At 38.7% G+C, this 23,684-nt stretch overlaps 1 protein-coding gene across 1 annotated transcript in view; it reads right to left on the reverse strand.

Annotated features, from left to right (window-relative positions):
• Positions 1-431: 431 nt before the first annotated feature.
• Positions 432-23,684, reverse strand: part of LOC125450933 (beta-1,3-galactosyl-O-glycosyl-glycoprotein beta-1,6-N-acetylglucosaminyltransferase-like) — a 91,822-nt gene continuing 68,569 nt past the window's right edge. Inside the window, exon 2 of the mRNA XM_048527386.2 lies at positions 432-11,101. Coding sequence (XP_048383343.1) covers positions 9,673-10,965 — 1,293 coding nt within the window. The 5' untranslated portion in view covers positions 10,966-11,101 and the 3' untranslated portion in view covers positions 432-9,672. The remainder of the gene's footprint in view (positions 11,102-23,684) is intronic.

Here is a 23,684-nt window from a genome sequence, read left to right on the forward strand (position 1 = left end):
CTAGTATAATCTACTTCTCTAGTCCGATAACTAAGGTTGACAGGTAACAGCACCTGCTGCAACTATGTGCCAATGGCAGCCCAACCAATTAGCACCTTTCCCTCACGCTGTTTAAATTAGTGTTTCCTGTTCAAGTCTGATTTGTTGTCTTCTAGTTCTATGAAATACATGATGAAAATCTTTGACTTGGTGTTCCTTTTCAGGAATGTTTAGGTTCCATATGACCAAACAATAATTAAACATAGACATGTCCAAATGTCTAAGTAGGAAGTTGTTTTTGTTTCTGACAATTTAATTAGAAAGTTGTTTTTGGAGGTGTGCATTATAACTTGGCTACATAAATTTTGTGATACAATAGACATAACAATCTTTGTGACCGTAAATGAATAGGTTTTATTCTAGATATATCATAATAAAGATTTTTTTATTAGACTTTTCAATGTTTTCATTGATTGGAAACAATTTTCTTTTTTCATTCAAGAACATGTGACATTAAAACATAAAAGCAAGGCACACAGTAAATCAATCATTAGTACACATTTTAAAGGGCATCCATTCTGGTAGCTTTCTTCTAAACTTGGAGTTTTAATTCTTTTATTTTAAAGCTGGATGTATGATTTCATGAGAGTACTTTAATACGTTGCCTTGTACTTTGGTTTCAAGATTGTATTATAAATTATTTTGCTTAGAAATAAAAGAAATACTACCTTTTTCAAATACATTCAGGTCTTTATATCAGTTGAAGTGCTGGTAAAGTATATTGGGGTCGTAGCAATAAATATAATCATTAATCCACAAATGTAACATTCATTGCTATTTCAGGAAGAACCGCAATTTACAAAATATTTCCTTCCCACAAAAAAACTCACATTCTACCATTTATTTGCCCATTTAAGCATTTGTAAAAGCTGTAGAGCCAGCAGTTCTGCTTCAATCACCACAAGCACATAACTCATTTTGTAATTTTGAATTTCAGTACAGAAAGTTTTCATTGAAAATTAAACATTATATACAGCAATCTGATTAAAAATCAAAGTACAAAAGGTTTATTATTTTAAATAATTAATTCAATTAAATTGTACAGTAAAAATAAAAACAGAATCACAGCATTATGTGACACAAAATTCAATCTGCAGTGTTGTCAAATCATTCAGTATGATCACTAGAATTATGATGGATGATCATAAACCTACTGTGGAGACAAAATACTAATCGCCCGATTGAAGATGTCCTGTTTCCCTCCCGAGGCAATAAGCTAAATTTTCCCAGTGATAGGCTGAGTTGTGGCTGGAAGCAAAATCTGAACATAACACTTTGGGCCAGCTGTGTGACACATTCCTGTCTTCAAGTGACCCTGCCGGTTGATAGGATCAAAACTACAGGGACAACTGCAGGCAGCCAACGAGACCCATAATGGGTCAATTGGATGGCTCCCTAGAAACTTACCGGGACAAATGGGAACTTTGCAGAAGTCAGAATCTGGGCCTTCTGTCAGTGACAGCCCTTTGCCACAGGTGGCCTGATAGTTATGGCCATGAAAACATTTTTAACTTTTTGCAATTGCAGAGTACCTTCATTTGAGGCAACTTCATGGCATCCAGCCTGATTCAACAGCTCCCATATTTCTGGTTTGGCTTCTGGCTGACTGGAAGGCTATTTACTTCCCTGGATTGCACATCTTGCTTAATTTGATGGGGCTCCTGCAAATGGCTTTTTAAAAATTGATTGCCTCCATGAATAGAGCAAGCAATGCCGTGCCATGACCACTTCCCAGCTCCCAACCTGAAAGTACCATCAATGAAATGACATGTCTGGAAAACAGCAACATGTTAATCACAAGTTGTCACATTACTATTAAGATTTAGAGTACAACGGACATATTGCCTCTGGGGCTGCTTTCCATCCTCAGATTTTTCTTGAGAACATGAGGTAATGCAATGAAAATATTGATGCAGTACTTATTGCTCCCTTGCTTATGATATGTGGGCCATCTTTATTTTTAGGAAGCTTTTGTATGAGTGACAAGGGCTCCTGTGGAAAACAGGGAAGCAGGGTCTCCTTGGCCCATACAAATTGTAATTCTACACAGGATCCCAATGCAATGTTGAATTGCAGACTGGACAAAATGCAAGCTGCACGAGCCCTGCTCAGAGCCACTGTACCTACAAAGATTAAACAATGGCTGTTAAAAATTAAGTCTTTCCTACTTTTGTTTTCCCTTTCAATATAACCTCCTATTGCTCTTCCAGTAGCAGGAGATCTGAAGTGGCTCACTATCGACTTACAGCAAGAGGATTATGATAACACTTCCTTGTTTTTGATCGTGGATTATTTTCCCGTTTTTGGAAATAGAGCTCACAACATTGAAAGAGGCTGCCCAACTAAATAGATAACATATTTGAAAGCGACAATACAGCAGTACTGACTACTGATTTAGTGGACGAGGTACTAATCAATTCTTATTCCTTGAGTGTACACTCCCAGGAAATTGGTGGGCTTTGTCCAAAATAAAGGTCATCCTTATGGAATAAAAACTGAAAACACTGCGGATGCTGTAACTCAGGAACAAAAACAATGTTGCTGGAAAAGCCCAACAAATCTGGAAGCATCTGTGAAGGAAAAAAAATAGAGTCAATGTTTTGGAGCTGGTGCTGAGGAAGGGCCACCGGACCCAAAATATTGACTCTTTTCCTTCACAGATGCTGCCAGACTTGCTGAGATTTTCCAGCAACTTTGTTGTTGTTGTTGTCATCCCTATGGAGATGTGATTGCTTTGTGCTGCTGAAGCACCAACGTTGTCTGCAATTTTTCCAAACCTAGATATTATCTAAAATCTGATCTAGCCTGACGTGGGCTGTGTCATTGTCCAAAGAGCTGCCAGTCAGAACACTGTTCAATGCAAGCAAACAACCACACTTCTACCATGCAAACATGGAAGATTGTTAATGAAATAGCAGAAAATGTTCAGCCAGAGGATGTTGTCCTGAAGGACATCTGAAACAGTGTCCTAGGACTGCAATAAGTGGCCTCCTGAAATCCCACCAGGTAATCCCACCTGGCAATCAGGTACAATGCCAAAACATTTAACCATTAATCCACTGAATTTTGCCATGCATCTTTGGTACTATAAATAGTCAAATGTTGCATTATTTAGTGGAGTTAGGATCTCCCATCTGGCATTCCAATTTTGTATCCACAATGTTGAAAAGTGAGTTGGAGCACAGTCACTATGCCAGACCCTGACTTAGGTACAGCGAACACTCTAATAGTAGCTTGACAGTAGTACTAGTGCCAGTGCCATCACTTTGTTAATTGTTAGGAAGAGACTGATAGATGGTAGACAAACAGGAGGCTGGAAGAACACAGTAAGCCAGGCAGCATCTGGAAGAAAGAATTCAATGTTCCAGGTATTACCCTTCATCAGGCAAGAATGTGTCTCACTATTTACAGATCTAAATATTTAAATAAATCCCCATCTGGATAGGAATAACTTAATAGGAGGCCAGTTAATGTCAGTGCAACATGTCTACAGTATTACAGCCTCAGTATTATTGTACACAAAAGGCAGAATTTTGTCAACTGCTGTTTAAGTTTATTGATAAGTATGTTCATTGTGTCCAACTCAACATGGCCTGGAGTGAATTTTCTCAATCTTCCACTCTTCCCTTCACTTAATATGAAACTGAGCTCTTGGGTACCTTTCTTGGAGAATTACATGGCTAGAGACCTGGGATTGCATCATGCTCAATCCCTCGTTTTGTCTCATTGCAGGAAAATCTGGTCTACCCTCTGGCCTAATGTCAATACAGCTTGCCAATCTGACTTGCCTGTGACCTTGGACTGTTGCACTTGACCTGCAAAACTGAATGTGGCCAAATCCTGAGACTGCAAGAATGCAGAATCGTGCACTTTGGTGGGACCAAACACCTAACTGGCCATGGCCCCATCGTGTAAATAGATTTGACCTATTCATTGACTGAGTGCCCCTTCACCACATTAAGTCCTTTGGCTTTCACATGTCATCATTTACTTGAAAGCTGTAGTTTCTGGCACTGAAGCTGCTTGCACATGCTGTATTGATGCAGCATGGTAGTGCAGATTGACATGCCCATCCCCTGTCTGACTAATAGATTAACTTTTCAGTGCCCCTGGCACAACCCTAACCCCCACAACTGTCACAAACTGCCTGTCTCTCTCACTGAGTGAAAAAGCAATGCAAGTCACTGAGGCTGGCATCTTGGAACTGAGCACTAAAGGCCTTGTGTAACTTGTAATTTTGTCAAAGTAAGTAAAATCAAAGTCCATTAAAAAAAATGGTAAGTCACACAGGCAGTCTCCAAGTAAGTGCTACAGTGACTGAAATATAAGAAAGCAACCTAACAGCAATAAACTCGTGTCCATGTCAGCACAGGAGCATTCTGTGTACATGCACGAAACACATGTCTGTTCCTATGCACAACGTGGTATGGCAGAAGTATACAAGTTACATGTGCTGCTGAGCTGCAAAGAAAACATTGAAGGCCTGAAACGGTGTTAGAGTATATCCAAAAACAGACACAATGAATGGGTTTCCAAACCTGTCTTTCAAGGAGGATGGTGACCATGAAACATGCAGGAACATTTGACGACACAGTTGAATAATGGCCAGGATAATCTTTCAGAGAACTGCAGCCTTTAAATGACTGCTGTTTTTTACTACTCTGGAATTTGAATCATTTAATTTTTCAGTGAAAGGAAGGACAATTAGAAGTGGCATATAAATAAGATGCAAATGCATGAAAATAAGGTAATCACTCTTCAATGACAATATTCTGAACTTGTAATTTAGGTTTTGAGGGGAAAATTGAGAATTTTTTTCTTATCATTGAGTCTGAGTTTGCATTCACATCGTATTTTGTTTCCTTTCTTGTCATCATATACACCAGACTGTAGAAAGAAAAATTTTATCCATGGTGTTTGTGGCATGATCATCAGCTACTTCCTGAGTTATGTAATGAATCAGTCAACTGGACAAAGGTCTGAAATCAATATTGAATACTTTCAGTGTCAAGCATATCTAGCTGCACATCATCAATTCCCCAGCACTGTTTTTGCTAATGCAACTGATGAGACAAGGTATGCTAAGGGACAGTAATGAAGGAGCATAGAGTATTAGCTGAAAGGTAAGATTCTATGAACATTACAACATTAGGCTACTGCTTCATTGTCAATGGTGCAGCTTCATTCATTTTAAATGGTTATAAAATTTCCCAAAACAAGTATCAATTTCCAAATAAATGATGAGGACTTTGTAAGATTAACTGCTTGGAAATGTCTGAATACTGCATGCATTTTGTCAGTAAGTTTGCTTAATATTTACACTTTTACAACTGCTGCCTTGCAACTGAGTAACTTATTAGGTCACTTCAGGAAGTATACGGAATGGGCTCATTTGGCTTGCAATTTCATGAAAGCATGCTGAAAATTCACTTTTATTTTAAAATGGAAATTATAATCTCAGAGCTACTTGTACAATATCGTGAACATGAGGCAATGCATGACGATACAACTGTCTTTAAAAATGTTGTAAATCTCTTCCGATAGGGAATAGCTGTACAGGAAATAATGGAAGCAGACATTCACCAAGTTCCTCTCTCCTAAGGCACCTTCTTTCAAATCCAAAAGAAAGCTGTGCCAAATATCAGACAATGACAACTCAAATGATAATTCTTTAGTAACCTGCCCTCAATCCCCCTCAATGTGTAGACTGTATACAGGTATTAGGTGCTAAGATTCTTCAGAGTTTCTTACTTCTGTGTTTCTATCAGAGGTGGCTCGATATAGCACTAGGGGGAATGCGATCAAAGGTTATGGGGAGACAACAGGATTAGGCTATTGAGTTGGATGATCAGCCGTGATCGTGAATAATGGCAGAGCAGACTTGAAGGGATGAATGGCCTTCTCCTGCTCCTAACTTCTATGTTTTTATAACAATATATTAAAGACGCACTGAACAAAATTTGGCTGATTCTCAGTCGAACTGTATTTTGGACAGAAGTGCATTTCAGGGCTATGCTAGTCTATAAATCCATCATCGAGAAAAATATAGCCACAGAAGTGAATTCATTATTGTCATATACTGTAATTCTAACTGCAATGTGAAATAAATATACAACAATACAAATAATTTAATTTTACTTTCCCCATCTTTATCCCATTTCTATTCTTTCTTGTTTGTTTTTCCCTGCCTTTATTACTCTAAATCATACTTCACCATTTTGTTACATGATCTGACCTTCTCCATTAATTCAGATGATTTTAAAATTTAGAAATGAACTTTGATTGTTTCACTTGTTTTTCTTATTTTTCCTCACTTTCACGAATCTTTTTGACCTTACAGTCAATCAAAAGTACAAAGTCTAACATGTCAAAGCAAAAGTGGAATGGCCATTACTACTGGCCATCCTGAGAGAGCCCATAGCTCATTGTAGCATGACAAGGATTAATTTGAAACACTTGATGGAAGTAATAAACAAACACACAATGCTGGAGAAACTCAGCAGCTCTAGCAGAAGTAGTGGAGAGAGAAACAGAATTAACATTTCAAGTCTGGTTTGAAGAAGTCATATCGGACTCAAAAACACTAACTCTTGTTTTTTATCTCTCCACAGATACCGTCAGACTTGCTGAGTTTCTTCAGCATTACTTGTGTTTGTTTCAGATTTTCAGCACACTCAGTATTTTGCATTTATTCGACAATTGGAAATAACATTGCCTACAGTAATGGCATATTTAGTTCAACACAAACTGTTAACATGACTGTCATTTACATAGGAAAAAGGAGTTTGGAATTATATAAACCTGAGCATGCTCTGCCACTTAGCTAGTGAAGGATCGATTTCCTAACTCAAAGCAATTTTCTCACACTTTTGTTTGATATCTTTGATATCCAGAAATTTATCAATCTTTGTACTGATTATAGTTAATGACCTGAGCTCCACAGCCATCTGGTGTACAAAATTTCAAACACTCAGTATCATTTGAGTGAAGAAATTCTTCCTTATCTCAGTCTTAAGTGGCCACCCTCTTATTCTGAGCCTGTTGTCCACTGGCTCTAGAAATCTCCTACCCCAGCTAAGAGAAACATCATTGTTGTTCTACCCCATTGAACGCTGAAAGAACTTTAGTGAGATCATCTCACATTTTTCTAAACTCGAGAGAATGTTGGCCAAGTCTCTTCAATCACTCAGCTCAGTCTCCTGAACACATCGACTTTATTTTTAATTGTGAAATCAAGATGAAAGATCATCATTTGTATTGCAAGACAATGTTGAACAGCATGAAAGGGTGGACTAGGTAAAACTGGAAGAATGATTAGGTCAACACAAATCACAGATTTCAACAGCTTAAAGATTGGCAAGAGGAAAGAGTGGCTGAGTAAAGAAAAATATTCAATCTACACTGATTGTTAATTATTTTGCATAGAATGGTATTGATGCTGAATGATGCCACTTTCCCTGATTTACCAGATAATTTGAAGCCTGGAGCTTTGTTGAAGTTAATCTACTAACATACAGCAAAGATATTGCCCTTGAATTTAAGAAATACATGAGCATTTGAGAATTATTTTAATGTAACAAACTAACAAAATAAACCTGCGATTCATAGGGAGCATGGAACCATACAGCAAACCAAATTTCTAACTCACTCTTGAAGTGCTTTGAATTATGCTAAAGATCAACAGTAGAAAACACAGTCTAAGGCTAATTTCTTGCTAGAAGTATGAGAATATGGCAGACATTTATCTGTTTCTCAGTCAAGAGTTTTGATAAATAGGAAGTACAGAAAATGCTGAAAATTAAAGAGGATGGGGAGAAGGGATTTGACTCACAGAAAGAGTGCAATTTATCAAACTGATGTCAAAGTTGATGTAAACACACACAATTATCAAAGATAAACCACTAAATTCCTGACATTCAAATATTGTTATATGAAAACTGCAATCATAGAATGGATTTTTTAACCTATACATTGCTTTAAAGATCAGGGAATGTGAAATGTGGTTTCAATTGAGAAATTTCTTGTTGAACTAGACATTTAAGGAAATTTCCCTAGCCACTTGAAAGTTCAGAACTTGAACAATACTGAAAAAAACTGACATGTTGATGAAGCTTTTCATCTTGCAATCATCAGGACAATGACAAGAATGCCAAATGTTTGTAATTGTTTGAAATTTAACATTCTTGTATTTGTTCTGATGAGTGCAAGATGAAAAGCTTTAGCAATATGTCTTTCTTTTCAGCGTGGTAATTCTTTACTGAAAAGGTGGTCAAAATGTAGGACCTGCTAACAAACGGAATACTTCAGTGAGTAGCATAGTTGTATTTAAATAGAGCCTAGATTAATGCATGAGGGAGAAAGAAATAAAAGTACTTTTTCAATAGGTTGAGATGAAGTAGAATGGAAGATGGTTCACACAGAGAATAAATACTGGAATTGATGAATTGGGGGAGCATTGAATGTTCAATTTCTGTATAACACTTTCTGTACAATTCCATGTAAATTAGGTGTGCAATGTTTGCACGGTACAAGGTCATTTAAAAAATGAGAATGTAGAAAAATAGGCTACAAGACAGTAAAAGTTTTTAACCACAGATGTTAGTGTGGCAAGCTTGCAAAGCTTTCCACTGGGTAAGTACTCTTTTACTTCAAGGGTTACATGGAACAGAATCCAAAGGCCCTCTATGCAAACAAATTGTAATTACTAAATTTGAATTGAGCCAAATTAAGACAGAGACTCATCTCTGCAGAGAATATTATTAAGCCATTTTGCTGATAAAAATAATTATGGTTTTGAAAATAAGTGGCTTTAAACCAGTTCTTTTTTCCAACCTGTTTAATTTAAAAAGTGACAATGCAAATTTGCATTTTGTCCTGTTGAATAACAAGCATGACTTGACCTGAAGTTTTCTCCTTTAAATATTCAATGTTTTTGTAATTTGGCAAGGAAGTGCACGCACATATTGTTCGCTGAACACAGAGGCAGTGCTTTTAAAAAACTTGTTTTCTACTACATAAAGAGCTTAATCTAGGATGTAACCTGGTAAATTTATGAGCCATCAACCCAGTACCAGCCTGGTAAGTTTGGTGGATTTACTCTTTTAATGAAAAGAGCAAATATAATGAAAAATAGGAAATTGGCAGTTTTTCTCCATAATTACCGGTCTGCAATTAAAATTCAGCAGCAGGAATAATGGGGGTACTCTTAACATCCAGCGTGAGGTGTTTTTAAAATTTCAAACTCAACCTCAACCTACCAGTGAAGGTAAAACAACAAATGGATGGTTATCCCAGTTTCCAGGAGACAGGATGTCCATTTAATAATTATATGAGACTGCGAGTCTCACACATAAACTACATTGTAGGTTTAACATGGCTGGCCAGATTTTCTAGGCCTGAAGAGAAGTGAGGAAAAGGAAATTGCCATTACAAAATAGCTTGTGGGCAGAGGAGCAGGCATGCTTGCCCTTAGCCTAGATATAGCCTGGCATTAAATTCCTGCATTCAATATCAGGGTTGTATGCTTCATAAATAGTATTTTTATAATGTGTTTGCAAATCATGAAATTATGAAGAAAGACAGGCAACCGCCAATTCTGTCTTGAGAAATTTTTTCCCCAGATCTTTGGGAAGATCATGTCTCAGTATAACTTAAAAGATGGTTGATAGCTTTATGTCTTAGATGCTCCTCTAAACATTGAAGTGCAAACCCATCAACTTCGGTGTCAAACTTATTGGCAAATAGGTGATGCTGCTGCAACATCCATTTCAGATCCCCTGCTCCAAATACACACACCGAACGGACGTGTACACCGGTGCAAGGTGGATAAGGTGCTCCTTTGGAAACATCGCCCTCAAGGTAACTCCATTTTACTAGCCTTGCTAAAGAGTTCATGTCAGAGATATCATATTTGTTATTAACAGGGACTGATCCAGGCATTTCAGGTATTCTTTGTAATGTTGCCCACATGTGTTCATCTGGACTGAAAGTATCCTTTTCCCATTCAATAAACTTTTGAATTTTAGGGCTTCGAAATAAATATTCCACAAAACTTCTGCTAACAATGAAGTAGGCACTTCCCGAAAACATTGGTGTTTCAATTGGAGGAGCATCTTTATTCGTTTCTGTGTCCTTTATTCTCCCATTTATTATTTTATACCTGTGTTTCCATCTCTTTTCTTTATGTGGAGCAGTCTTCTCAGTTTCTAAGCTGTTTGCCCCTTTTAAAGCCTTGAGTTTTTCCACCATTTCCAAATTGGTTTTTAAAGGGAAATCCATGCCACAAAGATTGATCAAGTATTTCCATGTTGAATTCCTTTGAAGGAGATCTTTCATGCAATTTACATCAGCCTGAACTCTACTCCAGGATGCATAGGTTACATTTTCAAGCTGGCTGGCAATAAAAACATTGTCAAAGCAGGAAGCTATGCTCCGAACTGTGTCCAAGAAGCTCTGAGATGATTTTTTGTCAACATGAATACAATACAAATTTTGAGGCGCATATATTAAGCGTAAAAGTTTTCCAAACATGTCAATCCTGTGATGGATTACTATTGAATATGCTATTGGAAATTCTTCTTCCTCTTTGCTAAGTGGAAATGTGATATATCTTTGTAATTTGGTGAAGTTGGAGCAATGTTTGGTCAAGTCTATGTAATCTTTTTCATTAAGCACAGGACGCTTTTTGTACACAGTTGTGAGTGCCTGAAGTTTTGCCAGTTTTATTGTCTCTTCATCTCCGTTGATAATGCCAGTGCAATTTACATAATATCTGGGGTCCTCTTCCACAAGCTCCAAATTTTGGTGCTCATTTACAGGACCCTTGTCACGTCTTACAAGAAATAGTAATGTTAATGAGCAGCAAATTCCTGTCAAAATCCATCGAAATAGCCTGTATCGAAAATATCGCAGTCTTCGGTACAACATTTCTGATTCCTTAATGTAGCAAACTTTATTTCCTGCTCATTGTCAATTTCCTTTCCATTTAGTCAATTAAGCCTTCCCTGTAGAACGTCATCTTCAATCTCAGATATATTGGTTCACATGAGTCAGACTGAGACAACTGTAACAAAATACAACAGAAAAATAATCAATTCTATGTTCAATAAACAATTAAAACTGAATTGTAGAGAACTGTAAAACTCTACACTGTAATTCTGATATTGAAATTATAAATAAAATGCTTCAAGAGACTTAAACACTATCAACAAGGCAAACACCTCAATAATTTGATCATGTTTGTAGTTCTAACACTATTTTAACTCCTTGCTATGATGTAAAGATGAATAAGTATTCTTCTGTAATATTCCTAACGAAAATAAATATGGAAAAACAAGTACAGCAGTAAAGTGATGTGTAAACATAAACCTTCAACAGGTATCCAATCCTCAAAAAATTGTGAAGAACGTTTTCAGTTTTATCTGCTTCAGACTTGAGCTCATCCGTAGATACAAAGGGATTCTCAATATACTTTTGAAGACAGGTATACAAGATGCCATTTCAATTATTCAGCAGAAATATGAAAGATAGAACTAATTCTGAGTATTACTCAGACCATATAAAAATTTGCTGCTTGTGGTGGTTCCCAATAGTATGTGGCATGAAGGAAAACATATTTATTTATGTTTAATTTTGTAGAAAGTGCAATGAGGTTACAGGCCAGTAACTCCAAACATTCCATTTTTTTTTTCAATGCTGATGATGTTATATCGAACTCAAAACATTAACTCTGTTTCTCCCTCCACATGCTGCCAGACATCCAGGATTCATTGTGTTTGATTCCGATTGAACATTGTGTTCCAAAGAAATTCTCATTTCAAATATATTGGATGATTACAGCCCGTCTTAACTAAAACAAGGGCACTGACTGAGACTATAAATAGTCACCACATTGCACCTCAATATGATGGAGCTGCGTAGGCTATCAATGCCCAGCAGAGACAATGACTTTCCTACAGACATGTAAACAATTTGCTTACAACTTTGTCAAAAATAGTTCTAATGGTCTCCCAACTTGCCTTCCTCCTCAACACATGATAAAGTTAAAAGCAATACATTTCCCCAGTTCTGATTTCTATAATATTTTCTTTCTCTTTATTATTTTTAGTACATTGATAACACATGTCTAAAAGCCATCCTGAATTAGTTTAATGATTACTACATCATTAACATTCAAGCATTCGAGATTGTTTCTCATAAAAGAGTGTTTATTGGTGTTACAATATTCAATCCGATTCTCTCATCAAATGCTATGAAGTTAAGATTGCACATTCATCTTGGGCCTACTTCTGTGTTTCTTTTTCACTGAATCCTACAATATCAATAAAGTCAGATCATGGATTAAAAGTCAGGCACAGTAACAAATGGCATTTTTGAAGTTTTATTACTCTTCAACTGCACGACACACACAAACACACACACACACACACACACACACACACATCTTTAACTCATTGCTATTATTAGGTATTGCTTCCTTTCATTTCCTTCCTTGTTGTATCATCATTAAAGACAGGGTGGACTTAATGGATATAGATTGATCAAGAGGTGGTCACCCATTTTGAATGTATTGAAGTCAGCTCCTCCACTGATGTCAATTCTGCCACACTTCAAGTGTGACAGGATCAAGAGGAGTGGCAAATGCCACCCTCCTACCTGCCACCTTACCCACACATGATCTCACCCACTTACCATCTCACAAGGTTGTTGCCAGGACTAGAGGAGAGGCTGGGACTTCCTACCCTGGAGTGTAGGAGACTAAGGTGTGATCTTCTAGAGTTTTATAAAATCATTAGGGGCATAGATAAGGTGAATAGCCAATGTCCCTTCCTTAGGATAGGGGAGTTCAAAATAGAGGGTATAGGTTTAAGGTGGGGGGGAGTTTAAAAGGGATCTGAGTGGCAACTTTATCACATGGAGGGTGGTGTGTGTACGGAGCAAGTTGCCAGAGAAAGTGGTGGAAGTGAGTACAATTGCAATGTTTAAAAGACATTTGGATAGGTACATTGGATAGGAAAGGTTTAGAGGGATATGGGCTAACTGCAGGGCAAATGGGATTAATTCAGTATAGAAAACCCGGCTGGCATGGACAAGTTGGGCCAAAGGGTCTGTTTCTGTGTTGTATGACTCTATGACATAGCTGCCATCTCACACTTGTGCCACCTCAAATCTGCTACCCTCGGCATCTGCAACATCACTCGTGTAGTTACTCATGTACTTATCTCACTCACTATATCCATCCAATCACTTACCTCACCCATCTGTGAGATTCCATCTCACAGAAAACATAGTCCAAAATCCAACTCAAGCTCTAACCACTCCTTGACAGACCAATCATCTCCTCCATGAGGTCCCAGGTAACATTCAGTATCTTTCACCTGCCTGAGCACAAGGTCTTTCCCAGACTTAGTGGAACCAATTTCCAGGCACTGACCTTGTTAATAGGCAACTTCTGCTATCTGTTTAAACACACTACACTTTTCTGATCATGAAGCATCTGCAGAACTCTTTGATTAGGAACCAACCTAAAATTAACTTCCAGGCCTGTCCTCACAAATGGTTGCAAGTGTCTCTCCAAGCTACACACCATCCTGACTTGGAACATTATTGCTACTCCTTCACCACCTCTGTGTCTCCGATCCTAACAGCATTGTGCCACTCAAGCGGGAAGCTTACGGCTACCTTCTCAAGGACAATTAGGGACGGTGATGAATTCTTGCCAAATAAGGAATACCCATGTATCACAAATGAATAGAAACAATCTCACTGTTTCAAGTAGCATAGGCAGATATGTTTATATATAAATAGCCTGTGTCCTGTGAGCAATGAGCAAACTATCATATGGGTAAAAACTCCTGTGTTTTTAACTGCTGTTTTGACAATTTTGGCAAATGCATTCTCTTAGCTTCATGACAAACTTGTTTGCACAAAATGTTCTTTTCACTTTCCCTCCATAAATCTATTCTGATAGCTACTTATGCTATGGGATTGAAAGGAAAATTAAATAGACCTCTCATAAAAGGGTAACTATCACTTCCAATTATCTGCAAATACTGCAGGATTTTGATAATTATGATTCATTTTCATTTTTAAACCGACTTGAAAAGTGGCCTCAGCCCATACTGTCTGTTTAACCTATTACAAAATATTTCTGATGCCTTCTCTTGTCAGTCACCAACAGTATTAAAGGGAGGGGTTGGCAAATGATGCACAGATTGCATTCCTGAGCACCAAAAATCAGCTAAAGGATACGGTCTTTTTGTGGAAGGTATTTTTTTCTCAGCGAAGAGAGAAGAGTTAATGGAGGGACACAGAAGAGGTTGCAGTCTAAAGAGGCAGCTAGGGTAATTTATTTTGTTTTTTTTAAACAGAAGCCTTCTGGTCAGCATCAATTGGCTGGTAGTGCTGTAGCAGTAGAGCATTCCTCGGGCATTTCAGTCAAAAATTAATCATTTTCAAATACATAATGAATCTTGTGTGCAGTTAGAAACTCTCAATGGACTTTGTGCTTTGAACTGTGCTGGGCTGTACCATATTTAACAGTCATAACAAAAGCCTTAGATCTCTATGTCTGATAACATAGGGGAGCTCCAACATCTCAGCTGATAAGCATCACGTTTGATATTCTAATTCATCCAAGTACAACAGTTGAATCACCATTTCTGTTTTACACAACTTTAATTAGATGACATGTTGTATGCTGTATAGTTCTGGCCTCCATATTATCAGCAGGAGGTGAAGACATTGGAGAAAGTGCAAGATATATTTGTTACAATCATACAGCGCTGAGAGGTCATAGTTATCAGGAAAATTAAAAACTGTGCAGTCCAACTGTGCCAAAGATGACAATGAGTTTGGTGGGTGACCTACAAGCCCATGAAAGGAATTTATGGGCTAAACACAAGCCTGTGTTTTTACTTATGGGTTAAATCCAATTTCTGTTGTCATAAATGTAAGATGCTATCCTTAAGTTACCTGCTCTGAAGCCAGGTCTTTGATGGTTAAGCGTCAAACCATGAGTAGGTTGAAGAGGCAGGTCACAGGTGCACCTCAGCCAGAATGGTGATCAAGCCCTATGCTTATGGCATTAATTTTAACCCGCATGCTACGTGTCTAGTCTGAGATAACCGGCCTTGATACAACTCACAAATATACGAAAGTAACTAATCAACTTAAAAGGGAAGTAAGGAAAGTCCTCTCTGCCCCAACACAGTGGTTAGACTTTGGAATTTGCTATCATAGAAAACAGTCGAAAAGAATAACATTGATATACTCAATGGAAAGCTAGAAAATATAGACAGAAAGTGAAAGAAATATATTTTACTGACATTAAACAAAAAGGGGTAGGAGAAGGCTTATGTGGAGCATAAACACCTGCACGGGCCCATTCGACTGATAGTCTGTTTCTGTGCTATAAATGTCTTGTAATACTTTTCAACTTACTTAGTCACTTTAAACCAAAGTGATAGTGACAAGAAACAGTTACCACATCCGGTAGCCTTTTCTGATGAATATTGTTTAGGTTTTCATCAACAAAAATTAGTTATAGTTGTCGTAACAAGACTTCCTGTAATTTCATGCTATTCTAAGCAGTGTGTATGGGTCATCAAAGCCACATAATCAAATTAGCAAAGATAACTTCTCAATTCAAAAATGGAGAGAGATGGAAAACAGAAAATTATAAGCTGGCTAGCTTGTCATCCGTCATAGATTAGGTGCTATAATCAACCATTAAGGAGATTACAGCTGAGACTGTAGAAAAGTTTGAAGTTATCAAGAAGACTCAGCATTTTTTTATGAAAGGAAAATCATGTTTGACCAATTTATTGAAGTTCTTTGAAGGCATAATATATATGTTTTGATAAAGAGATTCTTGTATACTTGGATTTCCAAGGCTATTGACAAAGTGTCACATTAAGGGTATTGTGCAGAGAAGGAATTTGTGATTAGGAGATAACATATTAGCATGGATAAAAGACTGGTTGACCTGCAGAAAACAGACAGTATGCATAAATGGGCCTTTTTTTTATAATTGGTGGGATGTGACTCTTCTTTGGATTCATGTTGGACTAAACATTTAACTCCATTTCTTTCTCTCTACAGATGCAGCCAAATTTGGACTGTTTCTTCAGAAATTACTGTTTTTCATTCAGATCTTCAGCACTTGCAGCATTTTTATTTTAAGTTGGAATTATATTGGGTGGAAGTCATAGAATGCTGCAAATAGTGATAGATAAATTGGGACAGCAGGCAAAAATCTGTCAGATAAAATATAAAGCAAAGTTCACTTTAACAAAAGCAGAATATTATTTATAAAGAGGACCACCAATGGATTCTGAGCTGCAGAGAAATCTAGTTTCTACAGCATGAGTCACAAAAATTAGTAAGGAGGGTACAGCAAGTAGTTTAGGCGGCTCATGAAAAGTTATTTTTTAATTGTTTGCTTCTTCTTTTATTGGCGTTAGGAAGTGAACTTAAATTTAATTCAGTTATATACAGCATTGATGAGACCACATCTGAATACAGTGTGCAGTTTTGGCCTCCTTATTTAAAGAAAGATGCAATGGCACAGTGACACAGTCCCTATTCCTGGACAAGGAGTCCCAGGTTCAAGTCCCACCTGCTTCAGAGGTGTATAATAATATCTTTGAACAGGATGTTAAGGAAAAATAGGTTAAGGTAGGACACAAACGTGTTAGAAGTGGTTCGCAGATGGTTTATTAGATTTATACCTGGAACGAGTAGGTTGTCTTTGGAGAACATTTTCGATAGACTGTGCTTGTTTCCATGGGAGTTTAGAAAAGTGGGAAGTCACTTGGTTGAAACATATAAAATCCTTAATGGTCTTGGCAAGGTCAATGTGGAAAGGATGTTTTCTATTGTGGGTGAATCCAGAACGAAGAAGCATGGATTAAAAATTAGATGTTGATCTTTTAGCAGGGAGATAAGGTGATATTTTCTCTTTCGTAGGGTTGAGTGATATCATGACTGTCTGCCCCATATTACAGTGGAAACACAGCCATTGAATATCTTAAGGGCAGAGACTGAGAGATTCTTGATAGGCAAGTGATTCAAAGATTATCAAAGGAGTAGATTTCAAAGTGGAATCTGAAACAAACTGATCAGCCATGATCTTGTTGATGGCAGAGCAGGCTCAACGGGCCAAATGCTGTTCTTCTGTTCCAAATTTCAATGTTTGTATCATCATATTATATGATTATAACCCTCTTTAATGACTATTAGAAATTTGTTCATGCTCTATTTGAGTATCTACAGCATATTTTTAACAGTGTTACATTACAGCGGATTGTGAATGATATTGAAACACACATAATGAATATCAGCTCCTGAGAAAGATCACAAGATAGGTATTATAAAGCTTTGCTCCTGTTCATGGATCTCACATCGAAAGTGTACAATGAGAAATTGATGGAGAGATCCTTTGGACTGTTACTGCCTATTAATACGTTGTACAATTCTGAATTGAATTTAAGATGGAACAAGACAAAATTCCACAATAAAACAAACACAAGCCCCAAACTACAAGAGGCTCCAGAACAGAATTTTGGCAAAAATGTTCAATGTAAACTTTGTGTACAAAGGGATATTTCTGTGATTTTCTGATTGTTGCATGTGGACATACTTACAAAGTGTGAGATGGTGCCTGTCTCTGAACCATTATTCTTGACAGCACAGCTTTCCTGGGGAAATACAGAGTATATCCTAGTTACTCAGAGATAGTAAAAAATGCTGATGCTGGAGTCAGAGATAACACAGCGCGGAGTTGGAGGAGCACAGTGGGCCAGGAAGCATCAGAGGAGCAGGAAAGTTGATGTTTCAGGTCGGGACCCCTGGTGTGGCTGGGGAAGGTGGGTGGGATGGTGATAGGTAAACGTAGGAGTGCAGTGGTGTGGATTGGTTAGCGAGGTGGGAGGAGCGGATAGGTAGGAGAGAAGGTGGACAGGTTGTGTCAGGTCAAGGAGGCGGTGATGAGAGAGAGGGTTGGTCATGGGATGGTTTGGAAAAATGCAGGATTCTTAAAAGGACTGACATGGTAAATGCTGAAAGGATGTTTCCCTCATGGGAGAGTCTTGGGCCAGTGGGCATTGTCTCAGAATAAAGGGATGCCAATTTAAGACTGAGATGAGGAGGAATTTATTCTCTCAGAGGGTTGAATGTCTTTGATGCAAAGAGTCGTGAGGAGACAGTCCGTGACGTGAATATATTTAAGCCCGAGATAAATAGATTCTTGATCCGTATGAAAATTAAGGATGATGGGGAAAGGACAGGAAAGTGGATATGATGAATGTCGAATCAACCATGATCGTAACATGGCTTAAGGGGCCAAAGGGCAGTTTCCTGTTCCTATTTGTTATGGTCTTTGTGGTGGAGCACACACATGGCTTGCCTAGGCCCTCCAAGCTCACCTACGCAGATCGAAGGGAAGATGTCTGCTAACTCTAGTTTTTCACTTTTGGACACCATCTTAAAAGCAAGAACATTGATAAACTGGTATTCCTCAGTTGTTTTGCGCTTAAATTGTTGAAAAGTTAATATTCTCTTTTTCAATTTGTATCTCTCCATTATGTTTGCAAGCATGTCTGCTTTGAGGATTATCCCCCTCTCCCCCACTAATGGTATCCAAATAATTGCCCCTGTTGGTTTCACTTTATAATAGTTCTGTTACAATTCTTACAAAGTCAGAGTTCACGAATAGAAGAATGGGCAACATATCAACTAGAAGCAGGGATCAGCCATTCACCCCCTTCAGCCTGCTCTACTTTTCAATAGGATCATGGCTGACTCTATATCTCAGTGATATATTTCGCTTCCCCCCATATCCCTCTTTGCCTTTAAAATCTAGAGCTTTACATGTCTCTTTCTGTGGTAGAGAATGCCACTGGTTCAACACCCTCCAAGAGAAGAAATATTTCCTTGTATCAGTTCTAAATGGTCTCCTCTTATCCTGACACAGGAATATAGGATACCACTGTTTGAAAAAGGAGAAAAGTTAAATCTATTCTGCTTGTGGAAAATGATTCATTTTGAAACTTACGTTCTATCAGTAACAAGAGATATTACATTCACACAAATGTTCAGTAAAAAAGGGACAGGAATGGAGGGAACATCCCTTGATTGCTATGCCTTTGCAACATTACAAACATGGGAATATCTTCCTATTTTATTTGCGAGCAGTAGAATGTTTGTACAATATGATAAATTCAGTTCTAGAAACTTTTTATCCTCGGTTACAATGTACCAAGAAATCTCCCATAGTCAAGTGAGATTTTCTTTTTTGCAACAAAACTTGTACAAGGGGCAATTTCTTAACCTTCCCTTACCTAGCAATCAGAGCACTCTCCCCCTAAAGTTGTTTAACCCTTTATAAGATAACAAAGTGTGAAGTTGGATGAACACAGCAGGCCGAGCAGCATCTCAGGAGCACAAAAGCTGACGTTTCGGGCCTAGACCCTCCACTAGAGAGGGGGATGGGGAGAAGGTTCTGAAATAAATAGGGAGACAGGGGGAGGCGGACCGAAGATGGACCGAGGAGAAGATAGGTGTTGCAGTGGGAGACAGATTCCCTGAGGTTGGTCCGGAGGGTAACTTCTTCAGGTTAGGCATTCCTGGAAGAGGCTTCGCAGTGAGGTTACAGTTCTCATTATCTCTTGCTTAACCCTTTGCTTTTTTTGGACTGACACTTACTTTCATTAATCTTTGTAAGTTAGTTACTTGTTTTTTATACTAAATTGGGGGGTATCAATATTGAGAGTGTATCTTAAGGACTACCACAGTTCAAAAAGCTTGGCATCACTTTCTCAATGGCAATTAAGACATGGCAATACATGCTGGCAAAGGTGCCCACATTTAATTAACAACAAAAGCAAAAAAATTCTGGCAGAGGGGATTATCTTAGATTAGCTTTTCAATCTATAAACTAATAGCTTCATGAGACAGTGAAAGGCTTAAGTGCATCCAAAATTTGTATACTAGGTGACATTCATTTCAATTCTCCCTCAGTTTATTACATCATTTGCTTAATTCAATCTTTAAAAAAAGCTGAGCTTCTTAAACCTAAACAACAGAAATAAGGCTTGAAGCTTAATGGGCTTTGGATTAGACAGTTTGATTCCCACAGCTAATTCCCATTTGTCTGATTAGTTAGCCTGACTGTGCCACAAATCAGACAGTCCTTACATATTTTGCCAAGAGATTTCCCCCATGGTCTCCCATTGTCTCTGTTTTTCTCTTGCCTCTGCATAAAGGAAGTCAAACCAAGGGGGTGCACATTGTTTGCCTTAAGCATCAAAACATCCCAAAGCCGCTATTAAGCATGCTTGCTCGAGGTAACATAAGGCATCAGTGTGACCAGTCTCACTCTGAGATTTGGACACAATTTACAAAGTATTATAATGGCTTCATGAAAGCAGTGACTGACTACACTTGTTCACATTTCCATCTCCCTACCAGCTTCCACCCTTCTCTCACTGCTCTCAACCATTTCTCCCTCTGTTATATCTTTCAGCATCTGATCTCAAGGGCATACTGCAAATGCATACTTTCTCAATCCAAACATATTTAGCATATGCACTTTACTCTCCTTACACTGTGTACCAGCACCCATTCTCTTTTTATATCCTAATGCAAATAACAACTCTTTCTATTACTCCAAAATAACTCAGTGTGGAGTTGGAGGCACACAGCAGGCCAGGCAGCATAGGAGGAGCAGGAAAGTTGACATTTTGGATCAGGACCCTTCATCAGAAATGGGGAGGGAGGGAAGGAGCTGGGAATTAAATAGAGAGGACGGGTGGGGCTGGGGAAGGTAGGTGGGATAGTGATAGGTGAGTGCAGGTCAGGAGTGGTGCGATTGGTCAGTGAAGTGGGAGGGGTAGATAGGTGGGAGAGAAGATGGGCAAGTTGCGTCAGGGCAAGTTGCGTCAGGTCAAGGAGGCAGGATGAGAGGGAGAGTTGGATATAGGATGAGACTGCAGGTGGGGAGATTTTAAAACTGGTGAATTCTATGTTTAGAGCATCGGGCTGTAGGCTTCTGAAGCCATATATGAGGTGCTGCTCCTCCAGTTTGCGGGTGGTGTCATTGTGACACTGGAGGAGGCCCAGGATGGACATGTCCCCCAGGGAGTGGGATGAGGAGTCAAAGTGGTTGGCGACTGGAAGGTGTTGTTGTTTGTTGGGTACAGAGCGCAGATTCTCTACAAAACAGTCTCCAAGTCTCTGCTTGGTCTCCTTGATGTAGAAGAGGCTACATTGGGAGCAGCGGATATTGTAGACCAAGTTGATGGATGTACAGGTGAGCCCCTGTCTGATATGAAAGGTTTGCTTTGAATGGAGGTGAGGAAGGGAAGTGTAAGTGCAAGTGTAGCACTTCCTGCAGTTGCAAGGAAAGCTACTGGGTGTGATGGGGTTAGTGGGGAGTATGGAGTGGACTTGGGAGTCACTGAGTGAGTGGTCCCTACACAAGGCAGATAGGGGTGGGGATGGAAATATCTCTTTGGTCATGGTATTGAATTGTAGGAAGTGGAGGAGAGTGATATGCTGGATGCGGAGGTTGGTGGGGTGATATGGCAGGACAAGAGAGACTCTGTCTTTATTTTTGTTGGGGTGAATGAGTTTGAGGGCAGAAGTGCAAGAGATGCGGTTGAGAGCCTTTTTGAACACTAGAGGAGGGATGTTGCGGTTCTTGAAATAGGAACAACATCTTGGATGTCCAGGAGTGAAACGGTCCATCTTGGGAGAAGATACTGCTGAGGTGGAGGACTATAGCTACCTGGACTACACTTCCTCTTACCCACCTTCCTGCAAGAATGAGATCCCCTACTCCCAATTCCTCCGCCTCCACTGCTGAAGAAGGGTTCAAACCCGAAACATCAACTTTCCTGCTCCTCTGATGCTGCCTGGCCCATTGTGTTCCACCAGCTACACATTGTAGTGTCTCTGACTCCAGCATCTCCAGTTCTTGCTATTACTCCTCCCTCTTTACATATGAACACAAAGCTTAGGGGCAGGAATAACTCATTCAACCTTCAAGCCCGTTCCATCATTTAATAAGCTCATGACCAATCTGAATGTAACCTCAGTTTGAATTTTCATTGACCCGGATACACTCGCACCGCTTTGCTTAACAAGAATGTATTTATCAGTGCTCTAAAAATATTTAAGGGCTCTGCTTCCACCACCTTTTCAGGAAGAGAGTTCTAAAACCTCACAACTCTCTGACAGAAGAAAATCTAATTTTTGGTGTTTAAATGGGTGTCTGATTTTTTTAAACTGTGACCTTTACTTCTAGAATCCCCTACAAGAGGAAACATCTTTTCTACATTTACCCAGCCAAGACCCTTCAGAATCTTACATAATCAACATATTTGCTTTACCACTTATCACCTCCCTCATGAGATTCTATCTTTTGTCTCCTTACGTTCAATATTTGCAAGGGTAAGCCACAGATATTTCCATTTACCTTTTCAGAGTTGCTCAACAATTTACCTGCTCTTTCTGCAAAACAAGATAGAGGAAGGTAAGCTAAAGGAAAAGTATCTAGGATCACTCAAATGGATCAGAGGAGGTGAACAACCATGAATATTGGAAAAGTCATATCAGACAACTTGTCTGATCAGGTATCCACATATTTTGTTTAACCATTAAATTAAATCGCCTTTATCACATCCCAAACTGTAGTCAGCAGTATGGTTCATAGCACTGTCAGGCTGTCATTGGTATTGAAGTTGGGTCAATTGTTTAAATATTCCTCAAGAAAGCATGGAAAATGATTTTTTTAATATCCTATGACAAACAGCTACTCATTAAGACTCCCACTCTTTTCGATTATATCTGTGCTGCTCAGGTGTTTGGAGTGCAGAGGGATGTAATGACTGTCTCATTTGTCTCCCAGCTACTATCCAGTTTTTTGAGAAAACTGATCATGTGGGAAATGTTCAGTGTTTGTATTGTGCTAATGGCTCTATACAACACAAATTATATATCTTGTTGCTGAGGATTCTGCTGCTGCTCTTCTTTCCATTACAATTTTTTTTTCATCTGAACTGAGCAAGCAATAATTGCATCCAATTTCCGCACAGGAATATAATTGAGGATGATAAGCAACAAAACATGTTAAAAAGACAGAGACAATCTAGAAACTCTCTAGTAAACTAGATGATCCATTAACACACGCAAAAGTATCCCTTTATTTCCAGTTTGATTGACATAGAAAAACCAACCTCGGGGGATTTTGCAGTTTTAAGTTAAAGTCCTATTGAGGCCCTAATTGTATCATCAGATCACATTTTAAACTGTACTCCAGAACGTGAACTGAAAAGAGAGCTGTGTTGCCAAAGTTTTCATTTTACACTAATCATGATTAACACAAGAACACCGAATTTACAACAAACACGGCAACGTCACCACACAAGAAAAGAATGCTGATTGGTCAGAAAGCCGACTGACTGGCTGAAGCATTGCCATGGAAAAAGCAATGCAGAACTCCTAGCTTCTGGGGGGTTCAAAAGTATCTCAAATCTTGAACATGATACTAAAGTGTGAAGCTGGATGAACACAGCAGGCCAAGCAGCATCTCAACTCAGGTGCTCCTGAGATGCTGCTTGGCCTGCTGTGTTTATCCAGCTTCA

The sequence above is a fragment of the Stegostoma tigrinum genome, chromosome 3, assembly GCF_030684315.1.
Source record: "Stegostoma tigrinum isolate sSteTig4 chromosome 3, sSteTig4.hap1, whole genome shotgun sequence".
Classification (NCBI taxonomy): domain Eukaryota; kingdom Metazoa; phylum Chordata; class Chondrichthyes; order Orectolobiformes; family Stegostomatidae; genus Stegostoma; species Stegostoma tigrinum.